This window comes from Cotesia glomerata, linkage group LG5, assembly GCF_020080835.1.
Source record: "Cotesia glomerata isolate CgM1 linkage group LG5, MPM_Cglom_v2.3, whole genome shotgun sequence".
Classification (NCBI taxonomy): domain Eukaryota; kingdom Metazoa; phylum Arthropoda; class Insecta; order Hymenoptera; family Braconidae; genus Cotesia; species Cotesia glomerata.
In genome coordinates this window covers 55,043-74,538 of record NC_058162.1, presented here as the reverse complement: position 1 = coordinate 74,538, position 19,496 = coordinate 55,043, and the positions used below count along the sequence as shown (strand labels likewise).

Below are 19,496 nucleotides of genomic sequence, written 5' to 3'. Positions count from 1 at the left end.
AAAAAAAAAATAGTAATTTTGCTTTGGATGAGAATTAAATTATAAAATTTTTAGTGTTTATTTATAAATAAGTATGTCCATCATATACCAAAAAATTAAAATTAAAAAGCATTCTCAGGGTAGCAGTAATAAATCAATTACAATGAACTACTATTAAATTATAAATAAATAAATAAATAAATAAATAAGTAAATAATAGTTTGAGATACAGTTGATTTATTTTAATTAGTGTTAGTTTGGATGATATTGAATGCAGAAATAAATGAATCACTGTATGTTGCCTCTAAAGTTTTGACAGCTCTGTGATGTATGTCGCTAACTTTATGCGGCTCGCCGTATTTCATTTCAAATTCAATAAAATTAATCCATACTTCGGTGTTAGTTTTTCCAAATTGACTAGTAGCCATTTCGTGTGGACGTCGGGCATTTTGTTTGCATATGTCTGGTTGAATCAGTTCAATTTCAGCCATTTCCTTGTGAAGTTCCAGACAAAATGGTATTTTTACACTGAGCTCATTGTAAATATGCCGAGCTATTTGAATACCTGGACATTATTATATTAATTAATAGAATTATATAAAATATAATAAAATATCATTTAACAAAAATTTAAATACCTTTCGTTAATACCACCCATTTTATGTAAGCTGGTTTCATTTCTCGAGATATTTCCACAGCTTCTTTCATTCCAGCTAAATAAATTTCTTCAACTTTATTCGAATACTTTGCTTGAGTATAAAGTAATTTTATTTTCCACAATGGTAATGCTTTATTACCCAATATTTTTGTAGCCTTTTAATTAAATTAAGTACTAAGCATTAATTTTTTTTAAATAAAAAAGAGATTATAATGATGAATCTATTATAAAAATATATCTAAGCCAACCTTATTAAACTCTGTAATAAATAGATCATTTTTATTTACACTTATTAAATGTCTTAATTTATCCTTCCAAAAATCAACATTCTGAGGTAATGCATCAGTTGCATAACACAATACTTGGTATAATTTATCTTTAAGGTTTTCGTCTTTTTTATCATTTTCTAAAATTTTTATCTGTAAACAAATAATTAACAATATTATAAAATGTTAATTTAAAAAAAAAAAAAAAAAAAAACGTTGTAATAATTTAAAATTAACTTCATTACCCAATACCAATACTGTTTATCTTGCAACTTTTTTGACTGATGGCCTTGCATCAACGCGTTTTTAAGTATCTTGCGCTTGAAATTAGGCAGCGACGATAAATCTTGATTTATTTCCGTCAAACAGTTAATATAAAGAGTCCACATAATTTCAGTTTTTAGTCTCTTAACTGCTGTTTGATAAACTTTATTGCAAAAATTTATTCGACGTCTCATAACATTTAATTCTGTCTCGTCAACTTCCATCGAGTGATCATCTTCTCCATCAGGGTCATATGTAAATCCAGCCAATTCACGTCGAGCCATTGTATCCCAAACTTGTGGTTTATAAGAATAATCTTTCAGCAAGTCTCCTATAATTAAATCCTGTAACTTTTCTGTATTTTTGTGCTTTGTTGTTATTTCAAGTAGCTTTATTATAAACGTAACGTCTTTTATTTGCTTAAAGGCTTGTTGGTAAACAACTTGGGCGCGTTCTAGCACTACTGCCAATTCGTCAGTTGTTTCAGTTTCATTCAATATTAATCTAAATATTTTTATGTTTTATTAGTTTGTAATTTTAAAATTTATTATTATTCAATCTTATCATTAAAACTCACTGGAAAATTTCCGAGTATAAATGCTGAGAAGTTGGATTTAGCCGTAAACCTTTTAGAAGATCTTGTTTAGCTTTTTGTAAATTTTTATTCTCTTCTATTTGCCAACGAGCAACAATTATCCAACACTCTTGTTTATTTTTATGTATTTCTATCATTTTTTCAATTAATCGACTGATGTTATTTGTCAAACGCTAATAAAAATTAAATAATAATTATTTAAAACAAAATAATCTAGTTTACAAATAGCATATAATATCAATAATTACTAATTGTTTTCGAAATTTCATGTAAGCCATCCAAAATCTGAGATCATCTTGAAATTTAATAGTAGCTTTTTGATATAAACTATTTACTTTTTTAATAATCGGTGATTCAGTATCAGACTGTTGAGTTATTCCCAATTTCTAAAAAAATTTTCAATCAAATAGATATAATTCATCAAGTTAATTAAAATTTTTAAAAAACCTCTTTGCGTTGCTTTACTCGCTTGAGTAAATCCATTTCGTATGTAATATATTTTAAATAGTCCTCTTTACATGTTGTATGACTTTGTATTTTAGTTTCATATTCTTCCAACTGTTTTGCTATGTTTCTAAAATAAAATAAAAATATTTCATTAATTATTTACTATGAAAATAATAAAAATATAAATATAACTTTAACAAATTTATAACCTTACTTAATCTCACTTTTATCAAAAAGTTTCATTTTTTTTATATACTCAAGCTCGTCGATATTTTCGCATTGATTTTCAATTAAATCTGCCATTTTTATTAAATTATTCTATATTAATGCCGGTCTTCTTAATTATTAATATACATAAATAATAAATAAAATAAATCTCATCAAAACATTTCAATGTTTATTTATTTTGGAAAGATTAAATTTTAGTTCCCGAATTGACCACGGGCGCCGTTGTTTCCAACGTACAATATTTTAAAACTTTATACGTCTTTAGATTGGTTCATTAGACTACAGACCATTATCTGTGATGTTTGTCGAGAATAAGAGGATTATTATTTATTTTATAGCGAATCATAATTAAATTATCAATCATGATTGTTAAAAATTAGTAAGTAAACAAACTTATATGTGATAATTTAATTTAACATATATTTATACAGTGGAAGAAATATTATAATTCTGAGACATTAATTTAAACTCATATGAAATAAACTGAATAATCTAATATTTAATTGAATAATCGATTGATGAAATAGAAAAAAAAAAAAAAAAAAAAAAAAAAACAAAAAAAAAAACAAAAAGTTTAATTTTATGGTTTATAAATATATTTTTATTTTTTTTTTATTTTTTATTTTATATTATAATATAAAAGTGGATAATTGTCATTTGCGCATGCGCACCATTTTCTCGTGGTCCATGCATAATTTAAAGTTTTGTCATGTCATGTCTCATGCCAGTCTGAGTGAGTGCAAGTAGTCACGCTCAGTTTTTTCTTGCGAAAAAAAAAAAAAAAAAAAAAAAAAAAAAAAATATAGTTTTAATAAATTATAAAAGTACAATAATAATGGCGGTCAATTTAATATTTTTATAAAAAATACGCGCGCAAGGATAAATTTGAAAGGTAGTTGTAAAAAAGTTGGTTAGATGTCGCCAGAGGGAGTGTTATAACGTAATTGAAGATTTTATTGGATCAATGTACCGGATAAATTTTCATGATGGCTGACAGTTTTTCTGGTTTTTAATCAAGTGTAATGAGTACGTGCCACAGATCGAGTTAAAAAATAATAAAATTGAGACAATAACGTGTTGAAGATCCCAATAGGACAATGGATGACAGCCCAGCGACAATCGTGAGTCATGACATTTTGTTTATATTGTTTTTTAAAGTAATTGTTATTCATCATCCTGATAAAGATAGATCATCACAGTAATTTTAATTATTATTAATTGACATAAAATATTTTATATTTTATAATTTATTTATTTATTATTAGATAGTATAATTAAATTAGTTATTTGGTTTTATTTACAAGCAATATTATTTAAATATAAAAAAATTTATAAAATGATATATGTAGTCTAAGGCATTGCCATCGGTTGTTATATATTACGTAATGCGCAAACGTGAGTAGTTCATTGGCCGCTTGATATGACGTCACTTTTGACGTATCTCATCATCTGTTTTCACTATTTTATACACACAAAATTGTGATTGTGACGTAGCAGTGACGATTTATTCAACATAGCTTCACAGTTATTATTAATTATAAACTAAACTAAACCAGATTTAGCTCTCAATGTCCTAGATCACGAGGAAATAAATTTACCAGGTATTGCTAAATAATTCTTAATATTTTAGTAGCACTCGTCGAGTTACTGCCAATCGCAATTGCTCAACAAATATTAATCACTGATAAATGCGTCGGTTAATGTATTAAATCGACTAATCAGGAAGTTGCAATAGTAACGTAAATGCAACGTGAGTAAATCCACTGATCCACCAGTACTAGCTGTATACTATTTAATTGTTTGTTTATTCGTTATTTTTATTATATTCGCATCATACTATTGAATGAAATATAATAATAATAATAATAATAATAATTATATAATATTCAATCGGTAACGCTAGTTGTATTTCTATAAGTAGATGTCGTATAATGTTTAAAAGTTGGATTCTTCATCAACACATTCTGAGTATACAGTTAAATGCTACTTATATATTAGTTGTATTAGTGATGAAACTCGAAAAAAGGAAATACCAAAACTAAATATCAGGACAGTTGACTAAGTTAAAGAGAATTCTCTCATGTTAAATTGTCTGTATAGTAATAAGTATTATAATAATAGGCTTTCTTTAACTTTATTTTAGTAACAACGTTGTCATCTACACTTCCAACTGATGATTTCACAGGCATAATAATCTTAGATGCTATTTATAGTTTGATGACGCCTGTGGAATGTAAGCTTAATCGAGAGTAACATTTCTTCAGACTTGAGTTGTGTGATGTTTCTCATTCCTTTCCTCACTTTATCCTCGATTTAACTCTTCTCGTTTGACGATTAAGTAACCATTGCATACCATCATCATAACTACGTGGGAGTCGAGTTCTTACTAAAATATAAATATCTATACATATAACAAAGTGACTTGGTTTTTTTAAATGACTTTGGCTTACAAAGTGTTAAGAGCGGTTTAAAGTTGATTTTCAAACGTGTTTTTCTCATGTATGTGATAAAATTAAAAAAAAAAACGCTTCGCTTTAATAATTAAATTATCTATCGAAGAGCGAAGCGTTTTTTTTCGAAATTTTATCACATACATGAGAAAAACACGTTTGAAAATCAACTATAAACCGCTCTTAAATAATAGTATTATTTCATCAGCTAGCTTCTGTAAATATTTTTTAGTCAAGTCGAATTTCATTAACCGATATCTTTTTTTTTTTTTTTTTTTTTTTTTTTCTCTAATTTTTTTATATGATAATTAATGTACAATACAATACTCGATTAACTCATTGTCGATGTTTTACTTTCAATGTTTAATTAGTTTTGCTATTTTTTGTTTTATAAATATAATTGAATGATTAAATTAATGGTTTGTTGTATCCAAATATGGGTCAAAGTTAGTTTTCGATTTTAGTATTTTCAATTTATTAACATCATTAAGAATAACCTGATAGGCGTTATATATATTAATTAATATATATATTACATTCAATAATATGATGAACTATATTTCATACAGCTAGTTTGTCAATACAGTATTATTAACTGGTGATTAATGATTTGTTTATCATTGGAAAAAAACTTGTTTTTCTCACGCATTTGTAAGTAATTATAGGTTTGAATATATATATGATGGTGATGATGATGATGATGATAGAACATAATACAAAGTTCAATAAGCAACCAGTTAAATTGTTGTCAATATGATGTGATGAGTCAACTTTTATTTTCTTTATTTATTTATTTATTCATTTTGTTGTCATTTCATTTTTTAGCTCACGTGTGCTTATTAACTTTAATTGCTAAGAGAATTGAATCATCATTTACGATTTACTTATATTAATATATGACTGTGTCATGCTGTAGAATTTAATCTGTTGAGAATTATTATCTAGAATGCATCATAAAAAATTAGATTGATTATTGTTTAGTTCAACGGTAATATTTTTTTTGTTAATGTTAAAAAAATTTTATTATTGAAAGAAAATTTTGAATATCATTTTTCTAGTTTTAAATATATCAGACCGTTAAGCAGAATAATTATTTTATGCTTAACAGCCGAGACCAGTGATTGCAGTTTCAATCGGCTTAGCGAAACGAATGGAAATTTTGAAAAAACGTTTTTAGAGATAATAGATAATTTAATAAACTATTTCACCACAAAGCGTTTTTTTGAAAAATTTCATTCGTTTCGTGAAACCAATCGAAACTGCAATTGCTCTGCTGTTGGGAGTGCGACAGAGATAGTTCCATTGAACTCCGTGAGAGCAAAGCGAGAAAAAGATGGTCTCGCCTGTTAACTAAAATTAATAAGGATATTTCAAAAAATTTAAACAATTTTTATAGAAGCAAATATTTTATCTACTTTTAGGTGTTTACACAATACGAAGAGAATTAAATAAAAAATTTTAAATAACATAGGTATGGATATATGTACGACAAATAATATATGATCTAAAATATTTTTAGATTTATTAAAACACAATAAATAGAATAAAGTTTATAAAGAGAAATAAATAAATTAAGAAAACGGAGGCTGCTCTGAATAATTGATATTAAATGATTTCGAAGAATGAGTAAAAAAAAATATTTTACTGTAAAATGATAAATTTAATGTATTTTTTTAAATTTGTACATAAGTATTCAAGCGTTTTTCTTTTTACGGTACATCGCATTTCTTTATAAAAATATTCAACACAACGCGTACACGCATATTCCAGAGGATATTTGCATATTTGAAATTATTCTGGGAAAAGAAAACTAACTGAAGCGTTACTCTTGTAGGAGGAAATGTGCTACAATTCATTTTCTTATTTTGTCAGTTTCTTTTTATCACCGTCCATTAAGATTAGTTAATCGTGCATTTCACTTGTGCATTTTACTGAGTTGGATGTATAATATAATAAAGAGGAATTATTCAACGAAAAATAACAAGAGCAAGAAAAAAAAAAGAAAAAGAGAAAAAAAAAACAATACATAAAAACACAATGGTAAATTGTTAAATAACCTTACGGTTGAGTAACAAAAACAAGTTTAATTAAATAAAAACTCCTATATAACAGACATATAATATCTTAATATTAACATTGAAGATTTGGCCAATTTGCTTGTTCAATATTTCTATACTTGGCGCATTCGTCAATGACACCGTGACCAAATGGCATTTGAATAATATTTATATCGTAATCGGTGTTTACAAGTATGGCATTTATAGTCGGTATTATTGAATATTTGGTTGATGTATTGGATGCCTTGTAAGCTCCTGTAATCGGATTCATTGATCCACACCTAGTCTTTGCGAGAATACAGGCCGTTGTATTTACCACCAGCTGGGCAAGTTTAATGTCACTTGCCGTAAAATTATCAAACATATCAAGGGACTCTCTAATGCAGGTCTGAATCTAAAAATTATATCTATAATTTATCAGTCGGTCATTGTTGCTACATTACATTATTATATATATTATTTTAAATTATTTTAAAAATAATATTTAGAAAAATTATTTTACCCGAGAGAGTTACCTGAAAAAATCGCCTGGAGAAATAAATTACACCTGAAATGACAATCTAGATTGTTATTAAACAGACAGCCCTACGTACAAAGTGAAACCCAACTGAGATGCGCGTGGCTGATTTGATTTTTGACGGTACACCAGATCTACTTGCCCTAAATTTCTTGTACCTCAAGCTCATCAGAGCCTCCTGTGTAATATTTACAGTATATACAATATTTACAGTGTATTATTTATTTACGCAGAGTGTCAAGTACAATATCCAACCATTTGATTTATTTTAATACAACTCTAATTTCTACTGCATTTATTAGTTAAGTTATTGAAGCGATCAATCATATATATTATTTGCTGTGAAAAATTATTAAATGCGTGCCGAGGTAATCTATAAATGATGAAAACATTATAAAAAAAATTAAAAATAAAAAACTGTAAGCAAATAGGTAATATCTAATTTGATTAATATTTACCAAAGAGTCCTTGTTGACTTGCCGGACACATTCCAAAAATGTACAATAAATAACAGCAGGACTGGAATTCAATTCCGAGTTGGCTACTGCATTCTTCGAGTATCATTAATGTTTTATGGAACATAAGCAAAATTATTATTTTATTGATTAATTTTTATATTATCAGTAGAGCATTTTATTCGGAAAAAAGTAAACAAAAGTTAACTTACTTTCAAGTATTCTTGGCAGTGTCCATAATTGCTGTCGCCAAGATAAAGCTCAGCGCACGAAGACATTGACAGAAGCATTGGATACCCGGATGGTTTATTGGTTGCTCGAAAAAAACACCCATAGCAAGCATCCCGGGTCAGGATATTTTCGTTCTGGGATTCACTGCACAGTTGATTCAAAAGCTGAGATATTCTGACACTATTTGAACAAAATAATAATAATAATTATTAATTATTATTATTATTATTATTATTATAGAAAATGTCTATAGACATATAGATAGGAAAAAAACTTTTAGTAAGTTGATAGGGTAATAAAAAATTAAAAAAAAAAAAAAAAAGATTCTTATTATTAAGTAAGAGTACTTGTTATAACTTCCCCACAATACTTTGGTGAAACTGTCATGAGTTAGAGCTTGAATAAATACTTTTTGATAAAGTTTACAGATGATAATGGTAATAAGTATAAATATTGTTATTTTCATAATTGAATATTGGAATTAAAACTTTATAAAATTAAATATTTAATAAAAGTGTCATGGATTTGAGGTCTGTTGGTGGTTTTATACCTTCCTGGCTGACAAATTCCCATGCGTGGGAAATCAGAGCCGTGACTGTTCACATTGTTGGTTTATAAAAAAGTAGATTGATGCCGTGTTAATAACAAAAGTATTAATCGGTAAACACTCAAGTGGGAGATAATCGAGCAGATCCATGGCATCCGGTAATCTCGTGAAACGGACATGTATTTATTATATTCGTTATGAATATTATCTGCTGGTATCTTTGCTCTGTAGATTATAAACCACTGGTTTTATGTCCTACAACCAAAATAACTCACCAAGCAAAAATAATAAATAAAATAAATAAGAAATAAAAATATAGTATTTGAAAGCGAAAAGCTAATACAATTGTAACGTTATCTGTGGTAAAGAGTAAGCGTGTTCGAGGTGTATTTACGGGCTTTCTGCACCTGATGTTTACGTACAACCAATGGACGGACATTGGACACGCGACCTGGCGTGCTCACCTACACCAGATGCGCTTTTCCTCTGACAATCTCAGTATCGGAACCTACTTTTTTCACATTATCTTCTTCTATTTTTGTATAGTTGTTGTTGTCGAGTGATAAAAGATATAGATATAATTATTCTAATGGCACTTGTGAGCTGTTTAAACCTCAGGAAACTCGAACAATGTCATTCAAATGTTACACTCTACATAATTGCTTCATATATCTATACTAATGAATAAGAAAATATTTGTTAATAAGAACGTTTTAGCATATAATTAAGATAAATTTAATTTTTACTAAAAAAAATTAAGACTAAAAATCATTATTCTTTTTAGATATATTAACTTTTATAGTTATTTTGATAATCTTGCAAATAAATTAAAAAATTATAAATGCTTACAAAACTCATTAGAAAAATAATTGCAAAGCTAAATTTTTCTGGAATAATATAATTAAATAAAAAAATTTTAAGTTAATTCCGTGATGGGATTAACAGATAGTATACTGGAATAAAATATAAAAGTACGAAAGTCTATTTAATAATTGACTTGAAGAGAAATAGATTGACTTATGCCGACGTACATCATATCAGAGGGAAATTAAACGTAGTTTGCTAAGTCTGAATTTGGAATGATAAAAAGTAAAGAATCAATTATTTAATGGGATGATAGTCCTACAAATCTATTTGGGTACGTGTATATAAACTCGGGTGATTCACTCTAATTTTGGTTTGACAGGAAAGCTCTTGGGCTAGCTAGAATTGTACACTATGTTTCTGCCCTCTTCTAACCCTCGTCGCGACGTATGTCTCGCCGCGGTCGGTCCGTCTGGCGCGGAAATAAATGCAACGTGTCCCATGTCCTACTTTACTCTTTTGGCATTTGTTTTTTGACGTGAATAACATCTATGGTCGAGTGTACTACGATTTAACCCCAACTGCTAACAAAAATAATGTTATAGCGGTTGCTTTCCGAGAAAATCCGTAAACTTAAAGAATTCACTGGACTTGGATTAATTGACGTATTAAACGTATTAATCGTTGACAAATTATTTTATTTCGTAGAAGAGGCTATTAGGCAAGTCCGATAAAAATTATTTTATTGACGGTTTATCATTAATTATGTTTTTGTATCGGGGTTTTTACTTTTTAAAATACCTTTTATTTACGCCAACAAAAAAATTTATTATTCATTCATATTTTATATTCTTAAGTTAAAAAAAAAAAAAAAAAGCTTATTTATTCTTAATTTTCGATCCGTTCTGAAGTTTAATTATCACTTGTATTTTATACTTTTATTTTTCTGCCTTAAGAAAAGAAAAAAAAAAACGATATAAGATCGTTCTAAGAATAGAAATAATTTATAGAAAAGTACATTTTTTGCTCAGTACAACACATAATTTAATTTATATAATAATCACATACATTAAGCAGGATAGAACTATTTTGAAACGATAAATTATTGAGATGTATACAAATGAAAAAAAAAAATAATAACAATAAAAAACAAAGTTAAAGCAGCCGGAAATAAATAACGAGCCAAACGTTACGACTTGTAAATCTTAAAATACTAGGTTACATCAGGAAATTGATAATCACTATCTGTATTATGAACTACTTGGTATAAATGTATGACAATAGCTTCATGTTCAATGAATCCAAGTTGTATACTTAGGCCTATGGGGTTTACTGTTTAATGAAGCTATTGTATGATATATATTATAGGCTGCTCTAAAATTTATAATAAAGATATTTTAGAGTAAACTTGTGTGTATACATCAGAAAACTTAGTTGTTACTGATGAGGATATGAAGACGAATAATAATAATAATAATAATAAGAAGAAGAAGAAGAAGATGAAGAAGACTATCAGTATAAATTTTGAGTCTAGTTTATTGTCTAGATTTGGCCAAAAATATAAAGCTCGCTATTACATGAATGGAATAATAGTAGCAGTTATTGGTTGCGAAGAAGAAGCTATTCAGTGGGAATGAAACGAGGGTTAAAAATAGTCACAGACAATATACTCTGTTCAGAACAAGGTAGATAGTTTTGTTCGTTAACTGTTAAATGAAATCGAGGAAATTAAAATAAAAATGAAAAAAGTAAATTTTATTATTCGATCTCACTCAATCGCATACCCGTTCAGAAAACTGGAATGGCCATTCACCTCGTTTGGGTGGTATTGCTGTTCAAAGATCCGAGAATCCGTAGTAATATAACAATTGAAATAGAATAGGGTGAAAGGGTCAGTGTTGCCAATGTCCGGGTAATTACCCATTTTTCGGGTAATTCGATATCGAATGGGTAAGTCGACGGGTAATTAGATTTGGGTGGGTGAAATCGGGTAATCAGCTTAATCAAGATGGAATATTGTAAAAATATTGTACTGCAAGAGTTAGATAATAAATGGAATCGACACGCGTTGTTGGATTTGACTGATTTTAATATTTATTTAAATTTAGACTCCGAAGATTATTGGAGGGAAATCTTAAGATATAAAATTTAATATAAAAAAAGCTAATTAATTTCACTATTAATGTGAACTATTCTTTAAGAATCTAAAAAAAGTTACATACTTTCTATTACAAGTTTTACCATTTTCAAATGTATCCGTTGAGAGAATTTTCAGTGTCATTAAAAATGTATGATAATTAATTTAGCGGATATTTGATAATTTTAAGAATTTTTGTAACAAATAAATTATGATAATAAATAATTATAAAAAAAATTGACATTTAGAAATTTTAAAAAATTAAAAATGCAATTTTTTAAAAATAATTTTTTTGAAGAAATTTGCTTGTTAAAAAAAACTAAAAAATTTTCAAGTGACAGCTAAATTCAATGTCATTGAAAATGTAAAAACTGATCATAGAAATAACTTATTTCAGTAAAAAACTGATACATTGAAGTCTATTTTAATTACTAAAAACTTTTCATCCTAAGATAGTGTGACTATTAACTTTGAACCAAATGAAGAAATGTTAAATACTAATATTTGGGATAAGAAAGACGTTTAAACATTAGTATATTTATGTATGTTACGTTATGACTTTTGTAAAAATTTTAAACATTAAATTTATAATAATGTTGCTACAAACATTATAAAATTTTTACATAAAATAAAGAATTTTATTTAATAATTAATTATTTTATGCATTTTAGATTGTCAATACTGTAAGGGTATAAAATTATAAATAAATTGTACGCCTCATAGCGCGAAGCGCGTGAGGTTGTGCTTTATACTCGACTCGTCAAGGTCAAGCAATTTTGTGATCTTTAAATGTCTCTATCACAACCATATTACACTTATACAATAATGTAAGTTGATGTACACGGAGAAAACACTCAAATTAAACCATCTTTTACTTTCTAAAATCATTTCATGTAACTATTTTGAAAATAAAACGTTTTGAAAAAAATTTTACGTGGACGTCCGGATGTTACCCCATTTTGGATGTAGCAATGATTACTCCCGAACAAATTGATATTTCAAGACCGGACTTTTTTTATTAGTTTACGAATGCGATGAACTGGGTCCGTATTTCATATCAGTAGCCTAGTTTACGTATTTTTTTTTTTAAATTGAATTTTTATTAAAATTTATTACGATATAAAGACCGTACAAAGACAAACGAATTTTTCTTATTTGTCACGTGAAAACTATGGCGCCACTTGATAAAGCTAGATTTTTTTAGACTGCGTGCGCATATAACAAGAAAAAAGGGCGCTGATATGTAAAAAAAAAAAAAATACTTTGTAAGAAATTACTTAATTATAATTTTCTTTTTTTTTTATCAGTGACACAATTTATTTTTTCTTAAAAAATGAATGAGCGTTATGAGGCGTGTACTTTTGGATTTTCCAAACTTTTTTCATATTTGCCGCTCTCAAAATAGAGTTGGTAACAGTGTTGGGTAAAAACGGGTAATCGAACTTTGAGGAAAGGGTAATCGAAATTCGACCCATCGGCAACACTGGAAAGGGCTCAAGTTAATAAGCCTGTCATTCTTTGATTTATTTTTTTATTTTCCAAAAGTTATTATACTTTTGTTATTTATATATTTATCTACATTAAAACTTTGTTAATTAATTGTTCGTTTAATTGCTAAAAAATAATAACATTAATCGTATTAATTGCGTGTAGATTTCAGAAAGTTAAGGAAACCCCCTTAGATAGATCTTTCTACGCAATCATGATGCCAAATTGAATATAATCATGAAATGTTATTATTTATATTTAATAGATTTCAGCATGAAAGCTCTATTAGTTTCTTCTGTTTTGATTCATTAAAACAAAATAGATGGTAGATATTTCATAAAGCATTTATTTTTTTAAATGTTTAAACGTTGAAACCTTTAGTACCGTTTAATTTTAAACTATCAACTCTGACATAAACGGAATAAAATCGATTGTTTAATAAAATTAATCAATTAAAAACTAGTTTTAAATATTTAATTTTTTTAAACTCTTGGACATTTTAACATGCCTAATTAGAGAAAAATAGCCTCTAAATTTAATTCTTCCTTAGCTATCAGTTAAGACTTAAAGATTGTAGGTGTTTAAAAAAATAATGAGTAAATATTAGCGAGAATCGTAAGATATTGATCAGAACCTTTAAAAAAGTAATAAACAGAAAAATTTTTATTGATGAGTAAAAAACTATATAAATAATAAAAATATCAGTAGTAATCGTAGTACTAGTAGAGTAGGACGAGTAGTATGGATAGTAGCGTTGAAGCTTTTTTTTTTCTCGACAAGTATAAGGCAGAGGACTGGCACATGACTCCAGAAGAAAAAAAGTAGGAGTGAGTTTTCCCGCGTTGGAGCATTCGCGGGTCGTATCGGGGAAAGAGACCAGTACAGGAGAAGGTCTAGCGGCAAAGTACGCGTTCCGGAGGGATGAAACAGGGGAAATATAAAGGCTCGATCAATACTTGTGCACTCAGGACATAGCCGCCACAGGATCGTCGTCGAATTGGGTGTGTTAGAGCCCTGACATTAATGTTTATAATTTTTATTTGTTTCTCCTTTTGTAGTTTAATTTAGTTATTGAAGTTTATTTTAAATATCAATTGTAATCGGATTGTTGTAATTATCACCCAATCGAAGCGCACTGTTTACACTGTTTACACTGTTATATACGATATAATCTAACTTTGTCATTTATAGCCAAGTGTTTAAATTTAAACTTATGACATCATCAAGCTCTATAAAAAACTGATACAACTTGATATAATAGAATTTTTTGATTTTTTCTGTGTTTGGTCAGTTTAAATAAATTGTTTGACATGAATATAAATATAAAAAGAGGACTGAACTAGTCTTTAAGCAGTTGGATACTTGCCTTTGAATATTTTGTTTTTGAATTTATTAAAAGAACCATCAGTTATGACTCCGAGCGGGCTTTGGGGTGACGGAAGGGTTTATCACGCTCCTGAATAAATCATCCTCCCTCACGGCCTTCTTATACGCTGCAGAACGTAAACGTGACGTAGTCTAGTGGGGGCGGATGACGTCAGTGGTCGATAAACTCACTTCTCCTTCTCGAGTACTACGCCACCCCCAGGACGGGTGCGAGTAGGGATTCGTCCGTTCAGCATACCTTGATCGGGCGTCCAAAGTTCCAGAGTTGAGAGAGCTTACTCGTATCCAGCCTGTGTCCTATTTTTTAGCTAACCCGCTTAATCTCGTATCCTCGATAAAAGTCTTACTCATTTATATCCTGTATGACGAGCTGTTCCATATGGATTCTACTTTTGAGCTTTAGTCATAGCTTAAACCTTACTAAAACCTCTCCTTTATCGGGCTGGTTATTAGATTTTAACTTTAATCAGACACAGCAGTTACTTTTTATATTAATCTCCTTTTAGATATTGGTATTTTTTTTTTTTTTTTTTTCAATTGATCGTTTTATATTGATATATAAGGAATAGAGTGTATTTAATTTTATTAAATATTAAATTAAACATTTTATTGTCTATGAAATATAGTTTTTATCTTTGTTTTCCCCTATTGTCTACACAACAATCTTCCCCATTGAATTGTCTTTTACGTGGTCTTATTCCTTAGAATTTTTCTTCACGTAGAAACTCAATTTATTCATCAATTATGAACTTTTATAAATGTCCCTACTTTATTTTACGGTTTATTATTATTTTTATTATTGTTACTTGGGTTTTATTAGTTATTACTGTAAACTTTTGTGTATTAAACAATTTTTCATAAATTTTTTTCGATTTAATCCTTGTTTCTGTCATCCAGACTTTTGATGTTCATTTTTAGTTTTAAACGTTGAAGTAAATATTATTATTATTATTATTATTATTATTATACTTTTTGAGAGTTAATATTTAAATTTAATGGATGTCAAGCCTCTAATGTGAATTGCAAACTCAAGTTAGAGTTCAATGAAATATTTAATATTTATATAACTTTTTAAGCAAAAAACATTAAATAGGAAAAGTTTTATAAAATTAATATTACTTTCCCTTTTAATGACGTTCATAAAAACGCATTAAAAAATTAAAACTGATGAATTTGTCTCAAGTTAATAATTTTTTTTCGTGTAACGATCGAAAGAGATATTACGTTTTAGTGGTCTTTATTATTATAAACAAATTACGGCTTATAGTTTTATAGAATATTTAATTAATGATAGTTGGAAAAGAGCAATAAAAAATTATAGTTCTGGTGAAGAAATATCTGATGAAGAAAATATAAAGTAGAGTAAGAGTAAAGGTGTCCTTAGTCTGGTGAGCATAGTCGCCACCCTGTCTGGGTCATCGCGTGCCAACCCTATACTAATATAATATTCTAGGGTAATAAGACGCGCGATGCTTTAAGGTAGTCCTTTTTATTATTTTTTTTTTTACAAGGTTACCGCTAAACAAGCTGTATTTTCTAAATCATAAATATTGATTGGATAATTCAATTTTGTTTGATCCAACCACTATTTTTAGTATTACCATCATAAAAAAAAAAAAAAAAAAAAAAAAAAATTGAAAATGCTCTGAAAAATATAATATTTTGGTGAAATTAATAATTAATAAATGTGGAAAAATGAAACTGTCATTTACCAAACTATTGAACTTGGTATCAACAATCGTATCGACGATATAAAAATGTCAAGAAGGAAGACGATCGACAAAAGGGCAGAGGTTTTGTAATAGAGTTAACCATATAATTGCCGGTCTTGTACTGTATCAGAAACGGGATCGACACGGTCGATTTTAGATAGAAGTTTCTAGGGACGTCTGGCATTAAACGAGAACGGACACGCGCCCTGTGGGCCGCGATCGATCAGTAACTGAGTAAGAGTACAAGGGAGCGATAGCGACGCATCGACACGCCCGTAAAGGGATCCATGCGCGTCATACTGGGACATTCGACATTTCCGGAGTAAGATATACCGATACATATATAAGTGGAGAGAACTAATACAACTATTATACCTGAGAGTCCATACTTGTAGAATTCTTAAAATTTATTATTATTATTATTATCATTACACCAAAAGTTCACAGGTTACTGGGGCATACTTCCAGAAACAGCAAAGTTCATAGTTCACCACGGTAGTCACGGTAATTGCTGGTACCTTTTTTAAATAAATAGACAGTATACTTGAGAAGGCTTTTAAGCAATCAAAGATAAAACTAAGTGTATTAATGTTGTTAGTAAATTAAGAACGCAGACTTTAAACGAAACATTGTTAATTTTTGATGTAAGAAACTACTATAATATATAGATTATTATTATTATTATTATTATTATTATTATTATTATTACTGTTACAGTAGTAGTATAGAGGAAAAGTCAAAAAAGAGGAAAAATAAAATGAGACGGGAATAAAGGAAGGACGTCGTAAAAGTAACATTCACGAGTCTCGGATTGTCGTAAAGCTGCTTACTGTTTTCGCACAGCGAGCAACTTGCAAGAGGATGGTAAGCAACCAACCGAGTCCACACTCACTCTCTGTTGTCGCATAAAATGCTCGAGTACCGTCACTATATACGACTTTAACGTCCGATGGATTTCCTGGATAGTCTTTACTACTTCTACCGAGCAAAAAATTATATAAAACCATCTTAATCTTAAACCCCTTTTTGCGATATTTAGAGCCGAGGATTAACCGAATAGAATCCCCGTAACTTTATTTCCTTCGCGGATATACTTTTTCATGTTTATGAACAATGTCCGTAAATGAGGAGGACTGAAAAATAATGTAATTATCATAGTTTAAATTAAAATCGGAAAAAATCCCCGTCATATACCCGTTATATTTATAGATGATTGATTATAAGCTGGATATTCTGCAGGTCCCGATCTTTTGTTTAATTAATCGATAAACGCTCATCCAAGTATAGTTGACAAGATAATTTCCGTGAAGGACATGATCAGTTTTACGGAAACGTCACTCTGCGACTTGATTCGATATTGCGTAGGATTCGAAATATATCCAATCGACATTTCCGATTTGACAGAAAAAATTATTCATTATAACGGAGGAATATAGGACTCAAGTATTTATAAAATGAGAGGGATTATTTTTTTATCGTAGGTAGTCTTTTCTTGTACAATGATACCTCCAATAATTTCATTTAGACATATTTTTTTAAATATCTTTAGGATTCTTTAAATATTTTAAACTTTTAAAATTCACAAAATTAGGAAAAAGTATCTTTAAAAAATAAACCCTTTAAATAATTAACTAGGAAGCTCATTATCCGTAAAACATAAATATACTAGCAAGCAACCAGTTTAGTTTTTCTGATGGCTGTTGTAGTTTTTGCATAAAATATAAGTCAAGTCCGGAAAAAGTAATTACAACTTCCCAGCGCAATTAGCAACAATAGAATCGTTAAAAAAAATAAAGAAAAAAAATGATAGAAAAGAAAAGAAAAGAAAAGAAAAAAAAAAGAAAGGAAGCCGTCTGATGTGCTACAAACTAAAATAAACGGATTTAAATAGTATAAAGTCTGGGGTACATTCATGTGTATCGTTTGATTTTCATCAGACCGAGCCTATCCCACTAACATGTGAGGGAGAGTAAAAGGGTGGATCCTGATGGATCAATAGTCCCTGTCTGGCCTCACCCTACAGCTCTAAACCTCAGTGCCCTCATTCGCCACCACCACGACTTGAAACTCCCGCGTTCTCATATCTGGTGCTGCGAATTTATATATATATATATATATATAGATATGTCCGTACTTTACACTTACACCTTTACGGTGACAAACTCCTCGAGGGGTATTTGCTACAGTTCATAACAGAAACTCTGCACAGTAGACTCCACCAGCCCCGTCAATGTGGTTGACCTATTTTTTTTTTTTTTTTTTTTTTTTTTCCATCGTTTCACGTGTTTTGTCTCTCTTTATCTTGAATTTGTTTTTCGTTTTCCTTCTCACAGTTTGTTTATAATAACATGACTCGTGCTTCATTTTCTTCATTTAATCTGAGAAATCATAATTTATTGTATAAGCTCTGAAATAATTTAGTTTTTTTTAAGTCAAACTAAAATTTTATGATATGTTTAAAATTCATCCATTTGATAGTACTACTGCATGAAATAAAATTATAGTCCTGTCAAAATTAAAGAAAAATCTGTTTAATTTACAAACTCCAAATGCGTTTAATCGCTTAACCGTTTAATTATCAATCACATTCAATATTTTTTGTTTATTAATAGAAAAAGCCAATGATAAAAGAATATTTTATAAAATAATAGTTTTACCATGAAAAACTTTTATTTTTAAATTAATTAATAATTCTAAAGCGTGTTTAAATAGCTTTTAACTTTCTATTCATGGAAAAATTAAAATTAATATAACATTATTACTGTTTATTAATATAATGAAAAAAAAAAAGTAATAATAATAATAATAATAATAATATTTGATAAAACTTTTCACTCAATAAAACAGCATGTTGGATTCGCAGTTTATGGGCAGTTTTTATCTGAGCGATAAAGCAAACAATTAATCAGCAATAAAAAATTGGCAAAAAAGATAGTGTTAAAATATTTTGGCATTGAAATTTTCTGCATTTTTTAAAATTTCCAATACGTTAAGCTAATACTCAATTTAAAACAGTAAGTAAAGAAAAAGTTTGGTAATAAATGACTATGTCATGTCGGTGCCAAACAATGTTTATTACCACACCACGTATTCTCAGAGTTTTTCTAGGTTTAATATTTTTTTTTATTTTTTCTTTTTATCTCATGCAGAGCAGAGTATTTTTGTTCTTCACCGCTAAATACCTTGTCTCATTCCATTTAACGTGGCTCATAAAATTTTTTTAAGTGACAGTTAATTCTTGTCCGTAATCCTTCTTTTATGGAAATCAAGTGTAA

At 28.5% G+C, this 19,496-nt stretch overlaps 2 protein-coding genes and 1 long non-coding RNA gene across 8 annotated transcripts in view; 1 reads left to right on the top strand and 2 right to left on the bottom strand.

Annotated features, from left to right (window-relative positions):
- Positions 1-199: 199 nt before the first annotated feature.
- LOC123266258 (U3 small nucleolar RNA-associated protein 6 homolog) lies at positions 200-2,571 on the bottom strand. Its single transcript, XM_044730400.1, has 8 exons — positions 2,424-2,571; positions 2,210-2,336; positions 2,011-2,148; positions 1,745-1,935; positions 1,149-1,671; positions 886-1,056; positions 618-792; positions 200-544 (listed from the first exon to the last, which is right to left on the bottom strand). Exons 1-8 carry the CDS (start codon positions 2,510-2,512, stop codon positions 222-224), a joined length of 1,737 nt encoding a protein of 578 aa, XP_044586335.1. The 5' UTR covers positions 2,513-2,571; the 3' UTR covers positions 200-221.
- A 675-nt stretch (positions 2,572-3,246) lies between these two features.
- Positions 3,247-19,496, top strand: part of LOC123266261 — a 45,376-nt gene continuing 29,126 nt past the window's right edge. For all 3 annotated transcript variants that reach the window (XR_006509743.1, XR_006509742.1, XR_006509741.1), the window contains exon 1: positions 3,247-3,558. This is a non-coding gene — a long non-coding RNA (uncharacterized LOC123266261). The remainder of the gene's footprint in view (positions 3,559-19,496) is intronic.
- On the bottom strand, positions 6,514-8,920 carry LOC123266260. Of its 4 annotated transcripts, none has more exons than XR_006509740.1 (5): positions 8,698-8,920; positions 8,129-8,327; positions 7,920-8,012; positions 7,447-7,639; positions 7,197-7,338 (listed from the first exon to the last, which is right to left on the bottom strand). XR_006509740.1 is itself a non-coding variant. In XM_044730404.1 (5 exons), exons 1-4 carry the CDS (start codon positions 8,718-8,720, stop codon positions 7,505-7,507), a joined length of 450 nt encoding a protein of 149 aa, XP_044586339.1. In that variant the 5' UTR covers positions 8,721-8,920; the 3' UTR covers positions 7,257-7,338; positions 7,460-7,504. The 4 variants fall into 4 exon arrangements, 3 of the variants coding, with proteins under 3 accessions (XP_044586338.1, XP_044586339.1, XP_044586340.1); XM_044730404.1 differs by having other exon boundaries at positions 7,257-7,338; positions 7,460-7,639; XM_044730403.1 differs by lacking the exon at positions 7,447-7,639 and having other exon boundaries at positions 6,514-7,338.